Source organism: Polyodon spathula, unplaced genomic scaffold, assembly GCF_017654505.1.
Source record: "Polyodon spathula isolate WHYD16114869_AA unplaced genomic scaffold, ASM1765450v1 scaffolds_764, whole genome shotgun sequence".
In the NCBI taxonomy this organism is placed as follows: Eukaryota; Metazoa; Chordata; class Actinopteri; order Acipenseriformes; family Polyodontidae; genus Polyodon; species Polyodon spathula.
In genome coordinates this window covers 1,080,499-1,102,684 of record NW_024472252.1, presented here as the reverse complement: position 1 = coordinate 1,102,684, position 22,186 = coordinate 1,080,499, and the positions used below count along the sequence as shown (strand labels likewise).

The window sequence follows — 22,186 nt, the reverse complement described above, 5'->3', positions numbered from 1 at the left end:
ATAGCACTGTCATTAACAACTACAGTCTAAATGTTATAGCAGTTCCAGGTTTTACTGCGAGCTGGATTAGCCACAGTGTATAGAAAACAATCCCAAGCAGGTCTTATTAAATTCACAGTACTAAAGCCAGAAAGTGATCCAAGTGCTATGCAATGGGAGGCTTATTTTTCCACCCCTGGTGTGACAGAGAGGGCAGGGCACTTCTGTACACTGTACCAGTATGTATGTTAATGATTTAAACAGCGCCGGCGGTGTTTAGATTCGATCCACTGAATATACGGAGCCCACAGTGTGGGAGTAGACCCTTAGCTAATTAACGTTTCTGTTAATGCACACGTTAAGCACATTGTACAATTTGCCCTGAGTGGCCTTCGTGTTCCACTGAAGGGTTAAACAAAGGCGTGTTTGTTTTTCTGCAGTAGAACAAGTTCCAGCAGGCTGCCCCTGGAAACAGGTATCAAGTCTGTAATGCACTCCCGCAGCCAGCTCAGTGCTGGCCATTCTTCCTTTCTGTTACTGGGGTGAAGTCAGCCGTGTCCCAGTAAAACCACACACAGAACTGCACTGGTCTCGCGGGCTGGATCCAGCCATGCAGCAGGTAAGAAACTGCAGCCTTCTTATGATGAGAAAAGGGCAGCTTGGCATTGTGCTACTGTATATTGTCCCATTGGTTTTTATTATTTGTATTACCTGTTTAACACATGGTATGCTGCTGCCATCTTAGCTGGAGACATGAGGAATGTGGGGGCAAAGTACACTCAACTGAGGCTGAACTTACTTTTTTTGTTTAAATTTAGATAATAATATATATATATATATATATATATATATATATATATATATATATATATATATATATATATATATATATATATATATATATATATTAGACGCTTGCTTATACTAGACATTAAACAGGGATGGAAATAAGACTCCCGTTGCATAGCAGTTTGATCCGTTCCTGGTTTTGCTCAGAGTTAAATAACCTGAACGTGTTACCTCAACACTGTGGCTAATGAAGCTTGTAGTAAATCCTGGAATGGGTGACGCTGCTATGCAACGGGAGTCTTATTTCCGTCCCTGCAGTAGCTGCTGCAGCCACCTGGTACAGGTTCCCAGCTGCTCTGTTTCCTATATATGTCTTTTGTTTGTTTGTTTGTTTGTTTAAGGGCTCTCCTCCTGGGATCCGTCTCTCCACACACCTGGTGCGGTTTGAGCTGCCCATGGACCTGCGTCGTCTAGAGGGTAAAGGGCTGGGCTCTGTCAGGGGGGCTATTATTGATTAAAAGGGAATGGGAATTGGAATTGGGACTTGAGTTGGAGTGTGCTCTTGTCAGTGGGAGTGTGGGAGCGTGCTCTTGTCGGTGGGAGCGTGCTGTTGTCGGTGGGAGCGTGCTCTTGTCGGTGGGAGCGTGCTGGCGTCGGTGGGAGCGTGCTGGCGTCGGTGGGAGCGTGCTGGCATCGGTGGGAGCGTGCTGGCGTCGGTGGGAGCGTGCTCTTGTCGGTGGGAGCGTGCTCTTGTCGGTGGGAGTGTGCTCTTGTCGGTGGGAGTATGCTGGCGTTGGTGGGAGTGTGCTCTTGTCAGTGGGAATGTGGGAGCATGCTCTTGTCGGTGGGAGTGTGCTCTTGTCGGTGGGAGTGTGCTCTTGTCGGTGGGAGTGTCGGTGGGAGCGTGCTCTTGTCGGTGGGAGCGTGCTCTTGTCGGTCGTGCTCTTGTCGGTGGGAGGGTCGGTGGGAGTGGGAGCGTGCTCTTGTCGGTGGGAGCGTGCTCTTGTCGGTGGGAGCGTGCTGTTGTCGGTGGGAGCGTGCTCTTGTCGGTGGGAGCGTGCTCTTGTCGGTGGGAGCGTGCTCTTGTCGGTGGGAGCGTGCTGGTGTCGGTGGGAGCGTGCCGGTTGTCAGTGGGAGCGTGCCGGTTGTCAGTGGGAGCGTGCCGGTTGTCAGTGGGAGCGTGCCGGTTGTCAGTGGGAGTGTGCTCTTGTCAGTGGAAGTGTGCTCTTGTCAGTGGGAGTGTGCTGTTGCACTAACAGGGAGTGTCTCACCCGCTGTGTTGCAGACATGTCGGCAAGGCAGTACCTGTGCGCTCACTGCAGGTGTGATGAAGCTCTGGGCACACTGTTTAAAACAGCCTTCATCCAACAGGACAGAGACAGGGATGGGCTGCTCAGCACGAAGGTGAGGCACGGCACTGCAGCCAGCGGGGCTGCACAACTGGGTTACTTCAGGAGGCTCTGCTGTCTCACTTGTTCTTTTCCCTTTTCTTTACAAAGAATTGTTAGATGTGCATAAGATGTATCTTACCAGCCTTGGTGCTAGTCTGAAGCAGTCTTGCTACAATCAGGTTTGAAAGCTTTTATAAACCAGTGAAATGGTTCAGTGAATCGTCCCTGGCGCTCCCTTTAGTTTACTGCGCAGCTCTACAAGGAGAACCTGTTACAGCATTGCTTTGCTGTCTGCTATCACACTGGGCTCTGTTTGAATAGTACTAATGTATTGATGTTCCCCTCCCAGGAAACAGAGCAGGCTCTCCTCTCCCTCTTCATCCTCCACCCGGATCACCTGAGCCGGTTGAGGGAGCTCCTGAGAGCCGGCAGGGACTTCCAAACGGACCTGCCGCTCTTCACTGCAATCTCCGCTCTCACCACTAGAGTGCTGCTCAAAGAACCGCAGTGAGTGAGGACTCTGTCTGCCTGCTTACACTGGCAATATGCATTCAGATCAGTGTAATTGCATGGCAGTTAAAGATCCCTTGAATGAAAGGGATTTGTTTTGACATAGTAGATTTAGGCCAGCACCCTCCAGTGCAGTAATAAACATTGAGAGCTCTTGTTTTGACCCCCCCCCGGACAGGAGTGACGCTGTGAAGCCGGAGTCAATATCCGGGAAGGAGGTTCTGGAGCTGGCTGATTTCTTCGCTCTCGACTGGAAGCTTGAGAATATCAGCGTGCGTGACGATCTCCAAGCCCTGCTGATGTACCTCGCCTGAGGGGGGATCAGAGAGACATACCCAACCCGTTAGGCTTTGTTACACACACATGCGTGTCTTATGATGTGTCCAGCATTTTCCTGGGTGTCCAATACATAACCTCTCCCTGCTGGACTCTGAGTTGCTTGCTTGCTATGTATGTACTGTATAGAGACATCTGTATCAGACCTAGCCACCTGATGGGAAATAAACACATTGCACCCTTTCATGGGTTTGTTATATCTCTCTCCTTCAGTGTGTATTTCTGTGGGTTTGAGGAAGTTCATCGTTAAGAATGCCCGTGTGGCTTCCTCACTTCCTCAAATGGTTTTGACCATTGTGTTACTCAAATAGCATCTTGAAACTCGGAGCCTGTGAGAGGGTGGAGTGGGATGGGATGTGTGATCTGAGATAGATAGAGAGGGACAGGTTAGCTACACCAGAGACGGACAGACAGGGCAGTTTGTGGGATTGTGTAAGGACTGAGATGGCTGGAATTCGAACCCCAGTCCCCCGCCTCATGCTCCTAGTTCTAACCAGCCTACCCCCAGGTAAGACGGGGGTTTACGTGGTTTGTTGTTCTTATTCATGTTTCCACAGTCTTTCTTGTGTGTTTCAAGAAGTTCAGTGTGTGAAGTTGAATTGTGTGTGTGTGTGTGGTTAACTTGTTTCTCTGATGGATTGATGCATGTTTAAATAGTGGTGATTCATCAGATTGAGATGAACTACCCCAACGAGATGCAGTGACAGAAGCTTGTGGGGACCAATTTGTGGTGGCTGTGATTCGAACCCCAATCACCTAGCTCCTGAACCGAGCTCTAACCAGTAAGACAGAGCGATGTCGTTCTATTATAAAACATGCCAAAAACTCTTTAATAGCATGTTATTTTTATGGATAAATGAAGTTTAATACCGGTGGGATTCTTGAGCTTATTAATGGGTACAGTGCAACTGTATTGTAAGAGCAGCGTGACACTTTAATTACAGTTTGAGATCAGAGAGTATTTTTACATTCAAAATACTGATCGGTACAATTAAAGAATTCTATCTGCAGCTATGTTTAAAATCAGCATTATTGAATGTTAATCAGTTTAGTTTCGGTTCTGCATTCACGGTGCAGGAGCCGTGGTTTTGCTTTTTATTCCCTTTATTTTAGCTCAGTATCTTTGACAAGTTTCTTTTACTTCACTTTTTTATTTTTTAATCGGTGGGTGAGTTTTGGAGTCTGTTTTCTGTTTAATAAACATTCTCCAGCACAAACTATGTGCCTATATTACTTGTTTCTTATAGTTTTACCACCCTGACATTCTCTCTCTCTCTCTCTCTCTCTCTGTCTGGAGTTTTTTCCAGATATCCCTGCCATCCTCAAGTGACTGATATAAAACCCTTTCTGGAAGTCCCAGTAGGGGGCGCCCTCTCTCTGAGCTGCACTGTGATGCACTGTGGTCCAGGGAGCTGGAGTGGAGAGTGGAGCCGGTTTGACAGGGGTCATTTCAACCCCTTGAACGTCAGTGATGACAGAGTGCAGGTGACTGCGATTCCAGTAAGAGAGACCCAGACTGCACTGCGGCTGACCATTCAGAACGTGGTGTATACTGACTCTGGAGACTATCAGTGCAGGGTGATTGGTACAGCTTTAAACATCACCAGCCTGGGACACATGACTAGCGTGACTGTCACAGGTAAGGACGGGGGATAATTGAAGTGCATAGCTCTGTTTCTGTTGATTTTGTCTGCATGTCTAGATACGGGTGTTTAGACGAACCATTTAGCAACACATACCTCCACATGTGTCTGTCTCAGATAGGTTAGTGAGGTTTGTTGGTGTTTCTGTCTTTAAAAATAATTGCTGTTGCATAAAGTCAAACCCCTTGGTAATGGCTGTGATTCACAAGAAATGCACTGAGCCCACTGCACATGTCTGTTTCATTCACATCTCTCTCTCTCTTCTCAAAGGCACCTCACATGGGCTGAGAGTTGCTCTGGATCTGCTGAATGGTGCCACCTACCTGCTAGCCACAGTCAGTGCCTGGAGAGCTTACAGAAGGGGTAAGAATGACTTGATCTCTCTCTCTCTCTCATATATAGTAAATATGTATAATGTTCATAATGCTGAATTCCTCCCTGATGCAATTTTTCAGTTAAAGACCAAAACAGAACCTGCAGAAAAAGGGAAACCGCCCAGAACGCCACGCCCTCCGACGATATATACGATGACTGCATTGTGCCCTGATTGGATAATCGGATTAATGCGCTGTGATTGGATGAGCAGACTGCAGGAAAGGTGGCAGTGGCCAGCATGGCCATTTATTCTGAACTTTTTAAAAACGGTTAATCTTTCTACGATACGGTATACTCTGTTTAAACGCCAGTGATGTTACTATTGTATCGTGTTTCTTAAAGAACTCAAATAAAGTTTAAATACATCAGGTTACCCCAGTGAAGCCTTCCTGTGCATCACTATCAATCCTATTGTTTTGTGAAACTTCTGCCCAGTATATAAAATAACCAGTCAGGCAGAGCCTTTTGAGATTCAGTGTTCAAATCCTTATCCTTCCTTAGATCCAATACGAGCTGCTGCATTCTAGTAGAATCGGTGGTCTATACCTACCCGAGTGCTCAAATGATAGTCCCTTGTTCTCGCAGGAGGTTCTAGAATTTATTTAGGTGCAATATATTCAGTCGCCAGCAGGTGGGAGTGTTTCTAAGGGGAAACTACAAAGGTAAAGGTTCCAGTCTGTATTAGTATGAGAGTGAACACACAGTCAATACACAATATTGCAGTGGGGGAAATATCAAGGTATGAGGCTGCTTGCCACTCATCGGCATCCAGTCAAGGAGCAGAGCGGCACAGTGCTGTCAGGAGCTGCCCAGGACTGCTCTGCTCAGCTCTGACCAGTAGGGATAGAATAAGAGTCCTATTGCATAGCAGTTTTCCCCCATTTTAGGGTTTACTACAAGCTGTATTAAACCCAGTGTATAGGTAATAAGCCGAGGTGTCTGATTAGACTCGTAATAAAACCAGGAATGGATCAAACTGCTATGCAATGGGAGTCTTATTTCCATCCTTGGCCTGAATTCTGCTATAGTCTTTCCAATACAGATCGCACGCTTGCTAAAAGAACAGTCAGTATACTATTCCTCGCCATCTGGTGGACAATAAAGACATTACACCTGCTAGGCCCTCAGCATAGTTCATGGCTGATTTATTATTATTATTATTATTATTATTATTATTATTATTATATTATTAATAATACCCCATTCTCATCTAACATTTTGTCTGTGTGCTTAAGGAAGTTCATCATTAAGCATGCCTGTGTTCAGCTTCCTCAAAGGGGTTTGTGACGGAGTTACTCAAACAGTAGCAGAAGAATCTCAGAGCAGAGGAGACAGTGGAGTGGGGTGGGATGTGCGATCTGAGATAGAGAGACAGAGAAACAGAGAGAGGGACAGGTGAGTCATCCCAGGCCGTAGTGACAGAGCGACAGAGCCGTTTGTGGGATTGTACCGGCACTGAGATGGCTGGAATTCGAACCCCAGTCCCCCGCCTCCTGTTCCTTCTTCTAACCAGCCTTCCCGGTAAGACATCAAGATACTAGAACTAGCGCTGTGATTAATAACGAAATTACAGCAGAATACTGTTTAACTATGTACAGCTCTGGAGCAAACGTTTGCATCACCCTGCAGAATTAACTCATTTTGCTTCATGAAGTGGATTGCAACCTGCTGAATAATGTGACGTTAACATATTGAATAGCACAACGCTTTGTAGTTTTCCATATACTTAACCAAAAAACTGATCCAAATTTTAAAATGTGGCATTTCGAAATCTAACATGAAATCCTGTACTGCTATTATGGCTTCCGGTATAGTCTTGAGATATAATGTTGTAGTTTCTTTGATTAAATGATGTTCAAATAACCCTCCCTGTGCTCCGCTCTGTCTTGCGGGTGAGGCGTTGTTGTAAGTGACTGATGCATAGTTCACACGCCCTGGTCTCTGTAAATCGCCTTGGATAGAGAATTCTTTAACTAAGCTGTGTGGTTTACAGTGAGTTTAAGTCCCGTCTCCTCTCGTCTGGCCTCTCGGTTCCTCTCTGACGGGTTGACTCACTGTTTCGATTTGCTAAGAGTGAAATTCCCAAGCTGCATTTTGTCCGACACTGTAGAAAAGACACGTGGCAATATAAGCGATAGCAATCTTGTTTCAAAACGAGAAACTGAGGTTAAATGTATTTATTAAAAACAAAACAAAAAAAAAGTTAGATGATTTTCAATGCAAACCAAGAAATAAAAGTTGTCGATGGGGAAAGATAATGAACTTTGTAACATTTTTCTTTGTAGTCGGGTTTCATTAGGTATGAATCCTGTTGTTAACCGAACGGAAGATTTTTGTTTTATGCATGTATATTTTAAATGTGATTTTAAGTTATATTCTGGGCCGGATCTTGCTGCTTGGAACATACTGTTTAAATCGAGTTTGAAGATTGGAGCCAAAGGTTTTCATACTGCTAAAAAGCCTCGCATCACTGTAGTCTGGATGTTCTTATTGATTCATAGGAGACTAATCCATTGCTGCAAGATGTGAATATATATATATATCCCCCCCCCCCCTCTCTCTCTCTCTCTCTCTCTCTCTCTCTCATATATTTGTTAACAGCAGTTTCCTCTAAAGACCCCTGCGATATTTCAGTGAGTGGGAAGAGATCCTACACGTCAGTCCCAGTAGGGGGCGCCCTCTCTCTGAGCTGCACTGTGATGCACTGTGGTCCAGGGAGCTGGAGTGGAGAGTGGGGCCGGTCTGACAGGGGTAATTTCAACCCCTTGAACGTCAGTGATGACAGAGTGCAGGTGTCTGCGATTCCAGTAAGAGAGACCGAGACTGCACTGCGGCTGACCATTCAGAACGTGGTGTATACTGACTCTGGAGACTATCAGTGCAGGGTGATTGGTACAGCTTTAAAGATCACCAGCCTGGGACACATGACTAACGTGACTGTCACAGGTAAGGACGGGGGATATTGAAGTGCATAGCTCTGTCTGTCTTGTCAATCTGTTTGCATGTCTCTGTTTATGGCATGGTCTGTAGCAGATCCAGGGACACTTGTCCAAACCATCTGCCTGCCTGCCTATCTCTGTGTAGGTAGATCTCTGCTGCCTCTCGGTGACGCCCCCCGTCTCTCCCCAGACTCTCCAGGGCGCAGGCTGCACGAAAGGCTCCTCATTTGCTTTTCCCCCATCCTCTCCCTCGGAGTGGGCTGCCTGCTGTGCTGGAGCTGCAGAGCGACCAAATACAAAGCTTCAGGTATTCAGAGGGAGCCTGGGGGTTACTGCAAGGGTTTTTAAGTGGATGGATACCCATCACAGTGCACAAGTATGGATTGCAGGAAGGTTATTAATATGGACTGTAGTTGATTGACATTCCATACGTAGATGCAGTGTTTTGTTGATATAACACTGATCACAGGAAGATCACACTGTGGTGTCCATGTTAACCAAGCAATCGTGCATCTCTGTCATCTAGAAACGACAAAGCAAGGAAATGTACGTATTCCTCCGTACCTTCATTCACTGGCTTCATTTTGTTTGACAGCTCGAACGACGGAGTGTGAAGAGCCAGACACAGAGGTGAGTCTCCTCTCTCTCTCGCCTGTTTAGTGTTTCACTGCCGAAACGCCTTTCTTCCGCCTGTCTGCGCGGCTGCCTGTCCACTGAATGGAGGTTTTATAGTTTAAAATGTTTTTTTTAATTTTCTGCTTAAAATACCCAGCTGTCTTTTACACTTACAGACTGGTTTCACAGACCCTAATTGTGATCTATGAAACCAGTCGTTTATGTTCTTACCAGGTAGACTGAAACAAGTCCTGAAAGTGCAGGTACACAGCTGTTAAGAATTACTGGTAAACGTCAGGGTGTGCCATGTTCATTGTCACAGCTGGATTGCATAGCATGTATAACTGTCCGTCCTTCATTCTCCCTCTCAGCTGGTTTACACCACAGTGATTCTGCGAGACCCCACCCACCAACCCCACTCCCCAGCTGAAGCTCCTCCCCCTTCAGTGTCAGAATATTCCGCCGTTCACTTTCCACACAGAGGAGACGGGGAAAGAGCCCGGAATGCATAATTGTTAGGATCTGCCCACCTTCCTTCCATTTGGAGCTTCGGAACAGATCTGGTATAGCCACACAGAATCTCTACAAGCACTACTCTGGTATTTATTCTCTAAATGCAGCATTAATCTGAATATTCAAAAGGCAGACACAAAGAAAAGCACTAGGGAGACCAAAAATTAAGATGTTGCATCACGTATAGACTGGGCAGGGCACTCAACACTGCCTGCATCAATCCGCATTTAAACCTCAGGATTGCAATTCACTGTTCCTTTCAGTCAGAGCGTGCAAAGGGCTTCATTGTACCTGATGCACTAAAATATCCCTTCATACCTGAGATGAAGGGACCTATGGGACTAGAGTCTCCCTCATGCATCACTACAGCTGGAACGCCAGTGTGCGTGATAATGGAGGGGAGACTAATCTGTAGAGGAACAAGCAGAAGATACAACATGCTGCTATTTGCTGCAGAAAAAAAAAAAAAAAAAAAAAAAACTTTCACTTCCCTCTTAAAGGGGAAGCAGGCACTTCACTTCCTCTGAATGCAGAGATAGTCTTCCTTCCTGCATCCGAGGAATGGGCCGATTGCTGCAGAGGCTTCCATTTCACTGTTCTGACTTGGCAGCATCATTCAGCTATAGGATCCCTACTCACCTTACTACAATAAACACCAATGTTACAGCCTGAACTACATTAAGAAGGGAACTATATGGACCTTCCCATAACAACTAGATTCAAATTAGACTAGTGTAGCTCCAGTCAGCTATGAGCTAACTGCAGATGTAGCATTAGTTTCATACGAATGCCACGCAAATGAGAAGCAGGATTGCTTCCTTAATGTTGGGAAGATTAATGTGCATTGTGTTTCTGTACTAATTTGTCCATTGCCTAGTGGACAATGTCAATTGTTAGAACTTGATTGTTACATTTTAGCCTGTCTTGTCTTAACTGTTTGAAAAACCCAGTTTGTGTGCATGCTGAAATAAAGCACACTTCTAATACAAGCATATTTGAAGTGCTTTTAGATGACCAGGATTCAAATGTCAAGCACAAAAAACACACTTGAAACAATTGCATTCCAAGTCTTTATTGAAGCATTTCGCAGAGATGTGCCCATCAGAACACTCCTCTCCGTTCAGACTGGAGGAAGCTGCTGGGGTTTTGTCACTTGAAAGACCCTCCATGGCAAACCTGTTAATATAAAAACACAATTATTAAAAAATGTGAAATCCTAACGCAACCAACCAGCTAGGGCAGGATTAGGATGCGGTCAGAAAACCAGTTCTCACCACTGAACAATCTGCCGGTAATTCCAGCTGTATTCCAGTTTAATCTCATCACACTGCATCCAGGATAACCTAACCTTCCTAACCTAGAAATGCTTCACATTTTTATATCTTAACATTGGAGCACAAACCTGCAAAGTATTCCGAGACCCCGCAGCTGTACAGCGTGAAGGCATACTTCACTCCTTCAGGTCCTGGGTCCTCTCCATCCTCAGCAGGCTAACTGCAAGAGAAACAGGTCCTTGTAACAACTAGTTTAAGCCAAACCCAGCACCAACATCTGATGCACTATGCATTCGGAAAGCCAGTTCACCACAGAGCAATCTGCCGGTAATTGCAGCTTGATATTCACCACACTCCTCATTGTAAAATCCTGTAATGTCAAAAGTTTAGCCAACTAGCCCTTCAGAATTTACAGGTTGCAACTCATCTAGTAGAAGATGAACTAAAACCATCTCAATTAAAGCAAATGCAGACTTTAAAAAAGGAGAAATCTAAAGCCTGCATGCTATTGATTTTAAGATGGTGCAAAAGGAAGTGCATTTAAGAGGGTGAAAGCAACTTTTAAAATGCTGCATTACCATTTTAAACCCACCTGCAACTTCTTGATAATAGCACATAAAATTTAACTAGTAACCAGCAACTACCAGAGGATTCCTTCCACATTCGTACAAGATGCGTCAGAAAACCGATTCTCACCACTGACAGTCTGCCGGTAATTCCAGCTGTATCAGTTTAATTTCATCACAACACCTGTACAGGAAGACCAGGCAGGCTCCAATACCCAGACCTGGTTGCAGTAACCTAGCAACTAATTACTATAGGCAATGGCAGCATGCATTTCAGTTAACACAAAGTTTAAAAAGCCAAATTTTATTAAGTCTAATATTCACACAAGGCCAGCATTTCAATAATCCTGGGCTGCCCTCAGTGTGTATTCTCTTGCAAGCATGGATTCATACCTGTTACGCTGCAGGAATATTCAGGATTCCCTCAGTCCACCATGTCAGCTCCCCAGAGTTCTGCAAGAAAGTTTCATTTTAAAAGCCAGCTCCTGTGCTTTAATTCCCCCTCACTCACAACACAACCATTCAAGTCTCTTAAGCATGTGTCCTGGCCCAAGAGCCAGCTGAATCACACCACCCTGCAGAACAAAGACTGATGCGGTCAGAAAACCGGTTCTCACCACTGAACAATCTGCCGGTAATTCCAGCTGTATTCCAGTTTAATCTCATCACACTGCATCTTCTACACACTGCTCTTGGAGAATTGCAATTACTATGTCAGCATTTATCAATATTTAATATTTTACAATTTTAAAAATGAATGCTAGTGCCGAGTTTTCCACCATCTTGAAAGCTCTCTCTTTGCAACGCGCAGTTCAATAAGAGCTAGCTTACGTTACCTACTAACGAGTAACTGAACTCACCTTGTGCACACGCAGGCTAGGTCGCATCCTCGCGTGTTGAAGTTGCTCTGCAATACAATAGCATTGTAAACGTTAACACGAGTGCAACGCGTTTCAGTGCGGGGTTAGGAATCGCACGCCGGCTGTGCGTCGTGTTCAGAGAACCCCAATCGTCAGTTCTCGCATCGGACGGCGCTTCCTATACAGGGTTGTCATCATAACACGATGCCGGACAGCAGGAATCAAAACCATCTATTCGAGCATATAGATAATGAGCAACACATCTTAATTGCAAGCGTAACCTGCACTGTAGCCATCTGTAAATAACACATGCAATACGCAACAGTACCGCGGAACCATGCGCTCGGCGAGGTTTAATCCGGACAGGACTCTCGCTGTTTGAATTCGCTGCCGCTAACGCCACGGTGTTGGCTCTCGATGCAAGAGCAACAGAGGCATAAACAGAATTTCTGCACAATCTTCCACAAATTGAAACGATAGGACTGGGTTTTCCGCTATTTTGAAAGCTCTTGGTAACACTATTCAATAAGAGCTAGCGTAGGTTACGCAGCGCCACGGCAGAGCGCTCTGCCTATGCCCAGGCTAGCCTGGGTACGAGATCAGTGGTGACCGGGATAATAAGGTCAACGGGAACTAAACTCAAGCGCCACTGGTCCCGTGGGCATCAAGGATCATGCATTAATTATCTACCAGTCATACAGTTCTGAAACCACTGTAATAAAGTCCTTTAAATACACAGGAGTTACTTCACTAGGGAGCGCGTATGCGTCATATAACTGAACTCACCTTGTGCACACGCAGGCTAGGTCGCATCCTCGCGTGTTGAAGTTGCTCTGCAATACAATAGCATTGTAAACGTTAACACGAGTGCAACGCGTTTCAGTGCGGGGTTAGGAATCGCACGCCGGCTGTGCGTCGTGTTCAGAGAACCCCAATCGTCAGTTCTCGCATCGGACGGCGCTTCCTATACAGGGTTGTCATCATAACACGATGCCGGACAGCAGGAATCAAACCATCTATTCGAGCATATAGATAATGAGCAACACATGCACAATGGCGTGTGCAAACACTGGCTCGCTATATAAAAACAGCTTATATGAACTACAGGTGACCCTGGGCGAACAACGTGAAGGCCCAATAACACTACCCACACCCACCGCAAAAAAAATAATAAAACCACCAATGAGGTTCGTGTTTATTTTCAGGATATCTTCACGTTAACTTTTATAGATTCCAAACACGCTTTCACTTACGCTTAAAAACGCGTGTTTGCAAGTTATCCGCACCCAGGATGCAAACACGTGGTCCTCACGTCCTGCTTCAAAAATAGCATTCTCGTGAAAAGAAAGCTACCACCCCACAACGCGCATGCATTCACTCTCCAAATCAAGCGCCCCGAGTTATTAACTAACCATTAAAAAAAAAATACATATTCTCTGGCAGCTATGCGCTAGCCTAACTCTAACCCCAACCACACTGCAGCGCTGCAGAACTGAAAGAGCGACGAGAGGCGTGCACGCCAATATATAGCAGGTCTGCGCATGACGTTTACAGCAAGAATTGCGCAGCTGTGTGACGCAGCCAGGACACGGTCGCACCAGGTCAGTGACCGGCGCTGTCCAGGGTGATCAGGTTGACCCGTGAAATACAGCACGCCGCTGCAGTGTTTGAAGGCAGCCCAGCACTGCTGCACGATCGCCCCCACAACCTTGCACGACTTTGAGCTGATCTGCAGTAAATCATTTTACTTTCCAGGTCTGCATATCAGGGCAAGCCACAACGTGGGTCCTTTTTATAGAGAACATTGGTGTGAATTTCGGGAGATCAAACCTCTGCAACCGTCGTCTTCCCATTGCCCTAGCGACCTGTCATTTCCCAGTAATCAGACGTTATCTTTCAGATATATTTATGAATGATTATTCATTTTTGGGGAAGGGATTTTAAAGCCTATTTCTCTAACCCTAAGTGGATTTTAAATAAATAAAAGGATTGAATCTGGAATCACACTGCCATGATGTCACAAAGTCAATTCATGAGTCTGGCGTACAAATATGACTGTGCTGATGTCATGCAGCTAGCACACATCACAGATATACTGTTAGCCGGTGATCAGAATCTTTCATTTTGCTATGATGAAAAACAAGGAGCAGCTTGTGTTGTGTTTTGCTGCTCTGAAAAGGCAAGGCGCACTGGGTTAATGCAGCACATGTAGCTTCAGGCAATGTTTACTGCAGTCTCTGTGGTTTTGGTGTCTCCCCCTCTTGCTTACTTTCTCCACTTGCTTGCTTTCCAGTCATAAAGGCGATGCCAAACACTGCAGTCTACGCATCATGCTGAGATTAGGAACGGTGAGGTTTTGTCGCTTTCCAATGAGGAATACAAGCAGCTACAAAAGGACAAGGTATTGAACTATACGAGATTGTGTTTCTGTGAATCTGAAACTCCAGGAAGGTTCTACTGACATACTGAAGGGGTTTCAGTAAATTCTGATGCTAGCATGTCACAGGCGCCTCGATCTTTATTACTGACCCCATACTTATCACGCATTTAAATACAGCAGACTGCCTCCTGCAACGTACAGCCACACGTATACAAAGCTAGGCACTGCCAAGACAACAGCCACCTCGGGTACTGTTTCATTAGTCAATAGGCTTTCTCACAGAGCAATCTCAGCAAGAAGGCAATAAACGCACACTGAGAAAGGAACAGAAACCGGTGAGCTTTGCATGTTTTGGCTGGCACTCGCTCACACTATACTTTAGATCATTTTACACATTTTCTTTTATTTTTTATAATCTTTTTTGACATGTATGGAATGGGCTAGACTCTCAAGGCTTACTCCAAATCTTCATTGGCAGAATGCACCCGACAAAATGACCAGACCTGCAGAGAAGACACCAGCGCGCTGGGAGCGGTCTTAATGTGTTTAACACTTTCAGAAAGAAATGAGCTAATGTCAGTTTGGAGTAAACCGCGTTTGAGGCTTCTGCCCATTACCTTTTCTTTTTATAAACACTGGCTCAAAGCAAGGGTTATGGTTGCAAAAATCGCTACAAAAAACAGGCTTTGGAATGCAATCAACACAAGGATCTGAACACAATGTTAAAAAGCTGGATTTCTATCCGCGATGATGAATTTACCATCATATAGTGACAATGGGAAAACAGGTGTACATATTTAAATGTTATCAAACTAGCTTTAAAAAAAACAACTCAATTAATGTTGTTTAAATTTTTTTTTTTTTGCAATACCTATAATATTTACCTTTCTATTGGAATACAAAATAAAAATGAAACAAAGGGGACCAGTGTTGAAAGCCAGACAAGGCTGGGATGCAGTGTGAGCCTGCCAGTGCGGGACAGACAGGTGGAGTTGCTTTCAATTAGGACAGTAGGTTTTGATAGAATTCCCATTTTTTACAGTTAAGAAAAAACATGACAAGTCAAAAAAAAAAAAAAAACTAACAAGAACAGCAGCTAACATATCCGACCTCTGATCTAAACCCAGGCCCGCCCCCCAAGCCTAGACGAGCAGAACTCCAGTACAGTACTCATCACAAACGGATGTGTGACGGGACAGGACAGGACAGGCACGCCACAGTACAGCTTCTCTGGGGATTTCACGGCAGCAAGATGCAAGAACGATTGTCTGGAACTCAAGACTATATACAGCACCTCCATGTATGAGAAGAAACCACATACTAGAGGTGGTGGTGGTGGTGGGGGGGTGAAAAATACAACACAATCTTGGTTTACTTTTAGAAAAGTCCCTTTGCATGGCCTCCTTCCTTTATATCTTTCTTTTCTTTAAATAGAAGTCCTGTTTCTCTCTGCGTCGCACTGCTGGTGGAGGTCAAGATCAGGAGTCTTTTTTTCTCTCCCCTCGTCTTTCTTTTAATTGAAGTCCAGGGTTGGAGTTTAAACTGTCAATGCGTAGCTCAGCTCGAGGTGTGCCAGGCTGCACTGCGATCTACCACAGTAAAACCAGAAACAGCTCAAAACTGCTACGCAACAGTTTAGTCCTGCTTCTCCCTCTCTCGGTCTCACACTGCAGGGTGTAGCTGCATTTGTCGTGGTCTTTTCTCTCAATTTAAAGTCCTTTCCGCCCCCCTCCCCCCCCCTTCTCCCTCTCTCTCTCAGGACTCGCTGTCAGAGCCGTTGCTGCTATCCCGGCTGATCTCGATCTGCAGAGAGGGCAGGTTGTCCAGCCGGCTCTTCTTCAGGGACTGCTCCTTTTCCTTCTCCTTCTTCTCCTTGATCAGGTTGCCCCACACCCTCTGCAGCTCCAAGTCGTCCTCCTCCTTCTCTAAGTCCGAGCTCCCTCTCGCAGCCACTGCCTTCCTCGGCGACGGCTTCTCCTTTTTCTGGGACCTGGAGGAGGAGGAAGAGCCCAGCCGACTCCACAGGTTCCCAGCTGAAATGAAGCAAAGCAGAATCAGCAAAACGACACGCTAACTTCTGATATGCACATACAGAAAAGTAGGGGCTCTGATTTGAATTCAATTTGTAGAACCCAGAACGGACTATTTTATTTATTTATTTTAATAGAAAGGTTAAATCGGACCAGAAAACGTTGTAAAAATACATCCCTATATTAAATGCTGTGTGGCAATTATTTATGTAATATATATGGAAGCTTATTAAAATGCAAAGCTTCTGTCTGATAAAACAGAACAAACAGATTTGTCTTTATTCTGACTGCACATTTCAATGACCGTTCTTTGAAACTCAAAATGTAACCCAGTTTTTCCAGGGTGCATTTGTGGGGAGCCGGTCTCACCTGGCTTCTTGTCTTTACTGTTTTGGGAGTAGATCCCCCGGGGGTCCTGCCTGGGGGTCCCGAGCCGGCTGTGCACGTCGCTGAGGGGCTCCCTGCGGGGGACGGGGGCAGGGCTGCTGACGCTCACTTTACCGGCCCGGCTGTCGGGGGAGTGCGGCCTCTTGCCCAGCCGCTGCCTTACATCTACAACACAGCACAGGCACAGCAATGAAACCAAACGCTCAACGGCGCTGCATTTACAAACGTTACAAGGAGCCGAAACTCAGCGACAGGCGTTCCAAAGGTCTGTCAATTGACAAGGTTACCTGTTTTGGTTGTGCTGGACGACGGGTGCTGCTGTGTGGAATTCTGCCGTTTCTCCTCCAATAGGAGCCGGACGTCGGTGACAGTCTCCGAGGAGGTCTTGCTTCCAGTTCCAATTCGGTTCTTGACGTTGCTGCTGACCACAGTGTCCGACCGCATGGAGTTTCTACACAGAGGAGAGAAAAATCCAGGTTGCAGTATGCAATCCTCCAGCCACAATGAAACCGATTTGTTAAAAAGAGCAGGGAGAACACAGTGAAAAGGTACAACTTGCTAGAAACACAAGTATGCAATCGTTTGTGCGTTTGTCAGTGAAGGCACAGTGTGACATATTTGACCTTATTGATGATTTTTTTTTTTAAAGTTGTATCTAAGCCGAATAATAAGCGAAGCCGCCCGCTCCCTTTCCACTCACCGTATGCTCTTGAGCTTGGACTCGACCTCGTCTGCGTACATGGTCATCTTCATGCTCTTCTTGGGGGAGGGGGTAGAAATCATCTTGAGCTCTAGGTCATAGTCCATCTCGTCCGAGTCGGAGCCCGAGTCAGAGGGGCTGGGCCTGCGCAGGGGGGCCGTGGTGCTGCGGGCCCCCCTCTCCCTCTCCCTCTCCCTCTCCTCCCGGTACTCCACCACCCGCTCATCTTCATCCATGTCCTCCTCCTCCTCCTCCTCGATCGGCTCCTCAGGAACGTTTACCAGGTCTGTGAACACAACAGTACTTCAGAAGAGCTTTATTTCAGTATTTGAAACAGATGGATAAACAGGGATGCGATACACAGCGAACCAAGGAGCAGATTACAAGGTCAAACTCCGAAGAAAAAACTCAAATACACAAATGTTTTGGCAGTTAGTTACGGCTAGTTACCCACGACTTAGTTACTTGTAACGCTCCATCCAAACTGAACGAGCAGCCTCGCTTGTCCTGGTCCTACCTGAGTGACGGTGTTTGTAAGCGGGCGTCAGCCCCACATCGTCCCCGATGATGCTGTTTTTCGTCTTCAGGACGTCCCGCTGAATACGCCGGGTATGGAACCTCCGCTTCCTGGAAGGAGAATCTGGTCAATTCCAGGGATGGCAATAAGACTCCCATTGCACGGCAGTTTGATCCACTCCTGGCTTTACTAGGAGTTTATTTTAGTACCCTAGTAAAGTTGCTAATATTTAATAGCTGCTTGCCTAAAATTACGAGATTATATTGGAATACATTTCTGCTGATAAGAACTATCCAAAAAGGTCACTAAAGTCCGCTATGAGCTGCTAACCTACCAGGAGTTGCTGAGGATCCCTTTCATGCCCCCATAGTTGGGGTTTCCATACTTCATGTAATACTGGCTTCTTCTGGCTGCTCCCAATTCTTTCTTATCATCTGGAAAAACAACGAGAAGCAACACTGAGGTTCTGAAGATCATGTCCCAGAATCGTTTTTCCACCACAAAGAAAATCAGCCTGCTTAATAACTCAAGATAATGTGGGTTTGTACTGCCAGTCCTGCAGACTAAAGGGCTTGTTTAGGGATGGAAATAAGGCTCCTATTGCATAGCAGCTGGACCCACTCCTGGTTTTGCTAGCAGTTTAATAAGACACACCACAGCTAGTTACCTGCACACTGTGGCTAATCAAGCTTGCAGTAAAACCTGGAACGAGTGAACCTGCTATTCAATAGGAGTCTTATTTCCATCCCCACCACAGATCAGGTACAGCAGTGGGGTCACTCTCTGTAGCGCCAGCCTGGGCACTCACCCTGTGTGGCGAACCTCATAAAGAGCTTGTTTCCTTTAAATGGTTTGGTGGCAGGTCGAAGGTCATTACGAAGAAGGGACTCTTTCTCCGCCTGAGATAATAAATCAGTCTGGAAAAAATAAAAAAACAAACAAAAAAACTAATTCAAGCTACCATTTTCTTCAGGGATGAAAATAAGACTTCCAGACAAATACGGTGCGTTACTCTTGCTGCCCTGCTTGCTATGAATATTGCTATTGTACCTCGTTCTCTGGGGCAGGTTTCTTCTCCTCAGCCTCGCTGTCACTCGCTTTCCCATCGCTCTCGCTCACACTCTCGTCATCCACCTCTCCCTCCTCTGTCTCCTCGTCAGAGTCCTGACTTCGCCGATCTGCAAACACACAACCAGGAGAGATTGCAGCTCCAGATCTGCCTCAAACACTCCGGCTTGTGGAGACACATGCACAAGAACACCACAGGTTTCTCTGCTAATAAGAACTTGTGTATAAGCTGTCATCTTGGAAAGCAAAGCTGCTCAAACTGTACAAAAATTCCTATGAATCACAACAAAACTGCACTGGGGAACTACTATTTGATCTTTTCAAAACTGGTCAGAATCCTCCGTACACAAGAACACAAATCCTTACCGCGGGTTTGAGTTCTCACACACGATTTAAAATAAATCTGAGTTTATCATTTTCTGTAAAATCAACCTGGAGGAGAAGCAGGCATGCAGTTTGAAGGAACAGGTCCGTCGCTCGCTGGTCTCACCTCTACCGCCGGTCTCCGGCTGGCTCTTCACCGGGCTCATCTTGCTGGCCTCCGTTTCCAGGTCAGGCATGCGGCTGATGTTGATCAGGGCTCGGGTCGACGTCACGTCATCCAGCCACACCACGTTACCTAGGAGACACGGGGGGGGTTTAGCCTGCATTAGGGGTCACAATACGATAAGACACATTGATAGGACACATTGAAAATTACAAACATGCAGCGTATTGCTGGAAACTCCACACATACATGAGGCATCGTCGATCCATTCAATATGAGCTGGGGGGTACTGCTTGTAGTAGCCGAAAATGTCCTGCGTGCTCATCTCTTCCACTCCAGTCATGTGCAGCGCCTCCAACCGCGCTCGCGGGATGGCTGGAAAGGAAGAGCAACATTCATTGGGAATCTGACAAGACCAGTCCCTCAAGAGCCAGGGATGGAAATACGACTCCTAGTGCACAGCAGGATCACCAAATCCAGGTTTCAGTACAATCCTGATGAGCCCCAGTGTACAGGGAACAAGCTCAGGTGGGTCTTGTTAAATTAACAAAACCAGGAACGGACCAAACTGCTATACAGTGGGAGCCTTTTCTCACATCCCTGAGAACTGAGACACATTTTGCAAACACAGCAAGTAAAATAGCAAGTTTAGTATGTAAAAATGCATGGCGTTGAATGTGCTTCCTGCAGTTCAGTCAATACACAATGATCCATGTGTTTCAATAAGAGCCACAGCATGCGAGTCTTCATTCTCAAAGGCAGTGGAGTACTCTGGAGTACAAATGTTGTGTGTTGTGTGTGTGTGTGTGTGTGTGTGTGTGTCAACACCAGTGTTAACCGAGCTACAGTACCAATAAAACAAGAGGCCATTAGGACTCGCTCCCATTTAAATGTCTTTGTGTTTTGTCACATCACGTACCTTTCTTTATTGTTTCCCGATCCAGGACCACGTTCCTCTGGGCCAGACTCTCCTCGGCTCGCAAATGGAAGCGCTTGGCCCTCTGCTCCTTCTTTGCCACAGCTTCCTGTCAAACGCAAGCAAGGAAAAAAACACAAAGAAGCCTTCTTCAGTTTTGTGGATCAGCAGAAGGGACGCTCCGCCCAATTCTTCTACAGCACACAGAGCTGGTCCTGCACATGGGGGAAAAACACTGCATACAGATTTACACAAGGAGCTCCTGACAGGACAGAGAGAAATACCCAGCTCTCTCAGAGGTGTACCTTGGATGTGACATCGATCCCTGTGATGAACGTGCCAGCTTTGTTTTCGTAACGCCGGCTTGTGTCCTGTTGGGAAGCAAATAGAGAGCCATCAGACACAGCTGTTTGTACAGGACGGCAATAAGTTCAGCGGGACAGTTCTGGCATTTCAACTCGCACCCCAGTTCATTCTGGTGCGTTTCACCTGTCTCAGGTACCACTCTCACCTTTGAGAGAAGCAGGACTACGCTTACCAGAATGCACTGGGGTTCGAGTTGAAAGACCTGAACTGTCCCCCTGAACACGGAGCCATATGGTCACCTCACCTATGATGATGTGAAGCCCACGTTATTATTATTTTAATGACGTCTGCTATGCATGCAAATTGTCCTCGAATACAGTTATCTGACTCAGTGTTATTATTATTTTTTGCAACGTCTCGCTGTTTGCAGCTTCAAAACAGTTTTCAATGAACACGCTCCTAACGGTGCGCCATTTATTTATTTGTAATTAATTTACCCTCAGCTATTCCTAATTATTTATAAAAAGCATCCGGCAACAACTAATAATGCCGCCAGCACTGAAAGCGAGGTCTGGGGTAGCACACACCGTCGTACCCCGGACCTCTGCGATCTCAAAGCCGAGTCGGCCCCTAACTCCAGCTCGGTGTCGGGCGCGGCCTATCTCACCGGCAGCAGATCTTTGAGTGACCGCTGGACCAAGATCGAGTCCAGCTCCCCCTCTTCAACCTCCATGGGCTCCGGGTCGCGGGGGTCCCGGTCCGGTTCAGATTCGGAGTCCGACTCGGACCGATCCGACCCGGTATCTGGCTTGACTGACACCTGCAAACTACGCACCGCCGCCATCGCCCCTGAGCAATCAGACTACAAAACACACCGGCCAAGGAGCTCCAGAGAGGCGTGCGGGAGAGAGCGGCGCCTGGAGCCCTTTCACAGCCACGGTCCTCCGTGAACAGCGCCCAGCACAGGCCATACTCATAATCATCATCATAATAATAATACCAAAAGAGTGAGTAAATTAATATGCATAAATACGCCTGCCAGCTCGGTGGAATACTTTTTGTAATGATGTCCTGGACCTGGGAAAGTGTGCGCAGTGCAATACACGGGTAGCAACAGAGGATCATCGTTTGATGTTTATCTTTGTGCCGCAAGGGGCGCTGCCATAGAACATGTGTATATGTGCTCGATATTGCCGCTACAGTCCTTGCAGGTAAGCTAAAGTCTATTAAATCTGTCCACCAAGTGGTGCTGTTTGCTCACGTTTAACGACCACCGTACTAGCATTGCCTGCACAGCGAGCCTGCGTCCGTCTCCAGTTGGCAAAGTAAAAGGCCCACCTGAATGTTCTGCATACCGACCAGGCCGTTGTTTAGAGAATATATTTCAGATTATTTTGTTCCCCCCAGCGACAGCCAAATACCTCTCCCTGGACACAGGCTTGTGGTCCAGTTAGTTTGTTCTAATTAGCGATGAGACTGCAGGTGCCAATGTTGGACGGGGCGCTGTTCTACATGTTGAGCAACTCCAGCCACGGGCGCAATAAAACCGCAATAAACCAGGCACGGCCTTTCCAAGCTTGCAGGCGATTCCCTCCATCAATCCAG

The 22,186-nt window shown here is 46.3% G+C and overlaps 2 protein-coding genes and 6 non-coding genes across 11 annotated transcripts; 1 reads left to right on the top strand and 7 right to left on the bottom strand.

Moving 5' to 3' along the window:
• The first annotated feature begins 6,241 nt into the window (after window positions 1-6,241).
• Window positions 6,242-10,090, top strand: LOC121308612. Of its 3 annotated transcripts, none has more exons than XM_041241092.1 (5): window positions 6,242-6,544; window positions 7,628-7,969; window positions 8,108-8,269; window positions 8,558-8,592; window positions 8,949-10,090. In XM_041241092.1, exons 1-5 carry the CDS (start codon window positions 6,484-6,486, stop codon window positions 9,087-9,089), a joined length of 741 nt encoding a protein of 246 aa, XP_041097026.1. In that variant the 5' UTR covers window positions 6,242-6,483; the 3' UTR covers window positions 9,090-10,090. The 3 variants fall into 3 exon arrangements, with proteins under 3 accessions (XP_041097026.1, XP_041097025.1, XP_041097027.1); XM_041241091.1 differs by having other exon boundaries at window positions 6,243-6,544; window positions 7,625-7,969; window positions 8,949-10,089; XM_041241093.1 differs by having other exon boundaries at window positions 6,246-6,544; window positions 7,625-7,969; window positions 8,153-8,269; window positions 8,949-10,088.
• Window positions 10,091-10,146: 56 nt separating this feature from the next.
• ncbp3 (nuclear cap binding subunit 3) lies at window positions 10,147-21,452 on the bottom strand. 2 transcript variants are annotated; one of them, XM_041241087.1, is made up of 18 exons: window positions 21,249-21,452; window positions 20,581-20,646; window positions 20,279-20,384; window positions 19,609-19,734; window positions 19,363-19,491; window positions 18,855-18,982; window positions 18,613-18,721; window positions 18,139-18,238; window positions 17,805-17,914; window positions 17,288-17,573; window positions 16,875-17,038; window positions 16,570-16,752; window positions 13,044-16,203; window positions 12,577-12,623; window positions 11,791-11,837; window positions 11,324-11,383; window positions 10,493-10,584; window positions 10,147-10,266 (listed from the first exon to the last, which is right to left on the bottom strand). In XM_041241087.1, the coding sequence occupies exons 1-13, from the start codon at window positions 21,423-21,425 to the stop codon at window positions 15,926-15,928; spliced, it is 1,962 nt and encodes a 653-aa protein (XP_041097021.1). In that variant the 5' UTR covers window positions 21,426-21,452; the 3' UTR covers window positions 10,147-10,266; window positions 10,493-10,584; window positions 11,324-11,383; window positions 11,791-11,837; window positions 12,577-12,623; window positions 13,044-15,925. The 2 variants fall into 2 exon arrangements, with proteins under 2 accessions (XP_041097021.1, XP_041097022.1); XM_041241088.1 differs by lacking the exon at window positions 11,791-11,837.
• LOC121308713 lies at window positions 10,344-10,418 on the bottom strand. The gene has a single exon (XR_005948548.1). It is a non-coding gene; the product is annotated as a small nucleolar RNA SNORD65 (small nucleolar RNA).
• On the bottom strand, window positions 10,656-10,727 carry LOC121308709. The gene has a single exon (XR_005948544.1). It is a non-coding gene; the product is annotated as a small nucleolar RNA SNORD65 (small nucleolar RNA).
• LOC121308712 lies at window positions 11,040-11,111 on the bottom strand. The gene has a single exon (XR_005948547.1). It is a non-coding gene; the product is annotated as a small nucleolar RNA SNORD65 (small nucleolar RNA).
• LOC121308707 lies at window positions 11,527-11,601 on the bottom strand. Its single transcript, XR_005948543.1, has one exon. It is a non-coding gene; the product is annotated as a small nucleolar RNA SNORD65 (small nucleolar RNA).
• LOC121308710 lies at window positions 11,924-11,992 on the bottom strand. The gene has a single exon (XR_005948545.1). It is a non-coding gene; the product is annotated as a small nucleolar RNA SNORD49 (small nucleolar RNA).
• Window positions 12,710-12,778, bottom strand: LOC121308706. The gene has a single exon (XR_005948542.1). It is a non-coding gene; the product is annotated as a small nucleolar RNA SNORD49 (small nucleolar RNA).
• Window positions 21,453-22,186: the final 734 nt, after the last annotated feature.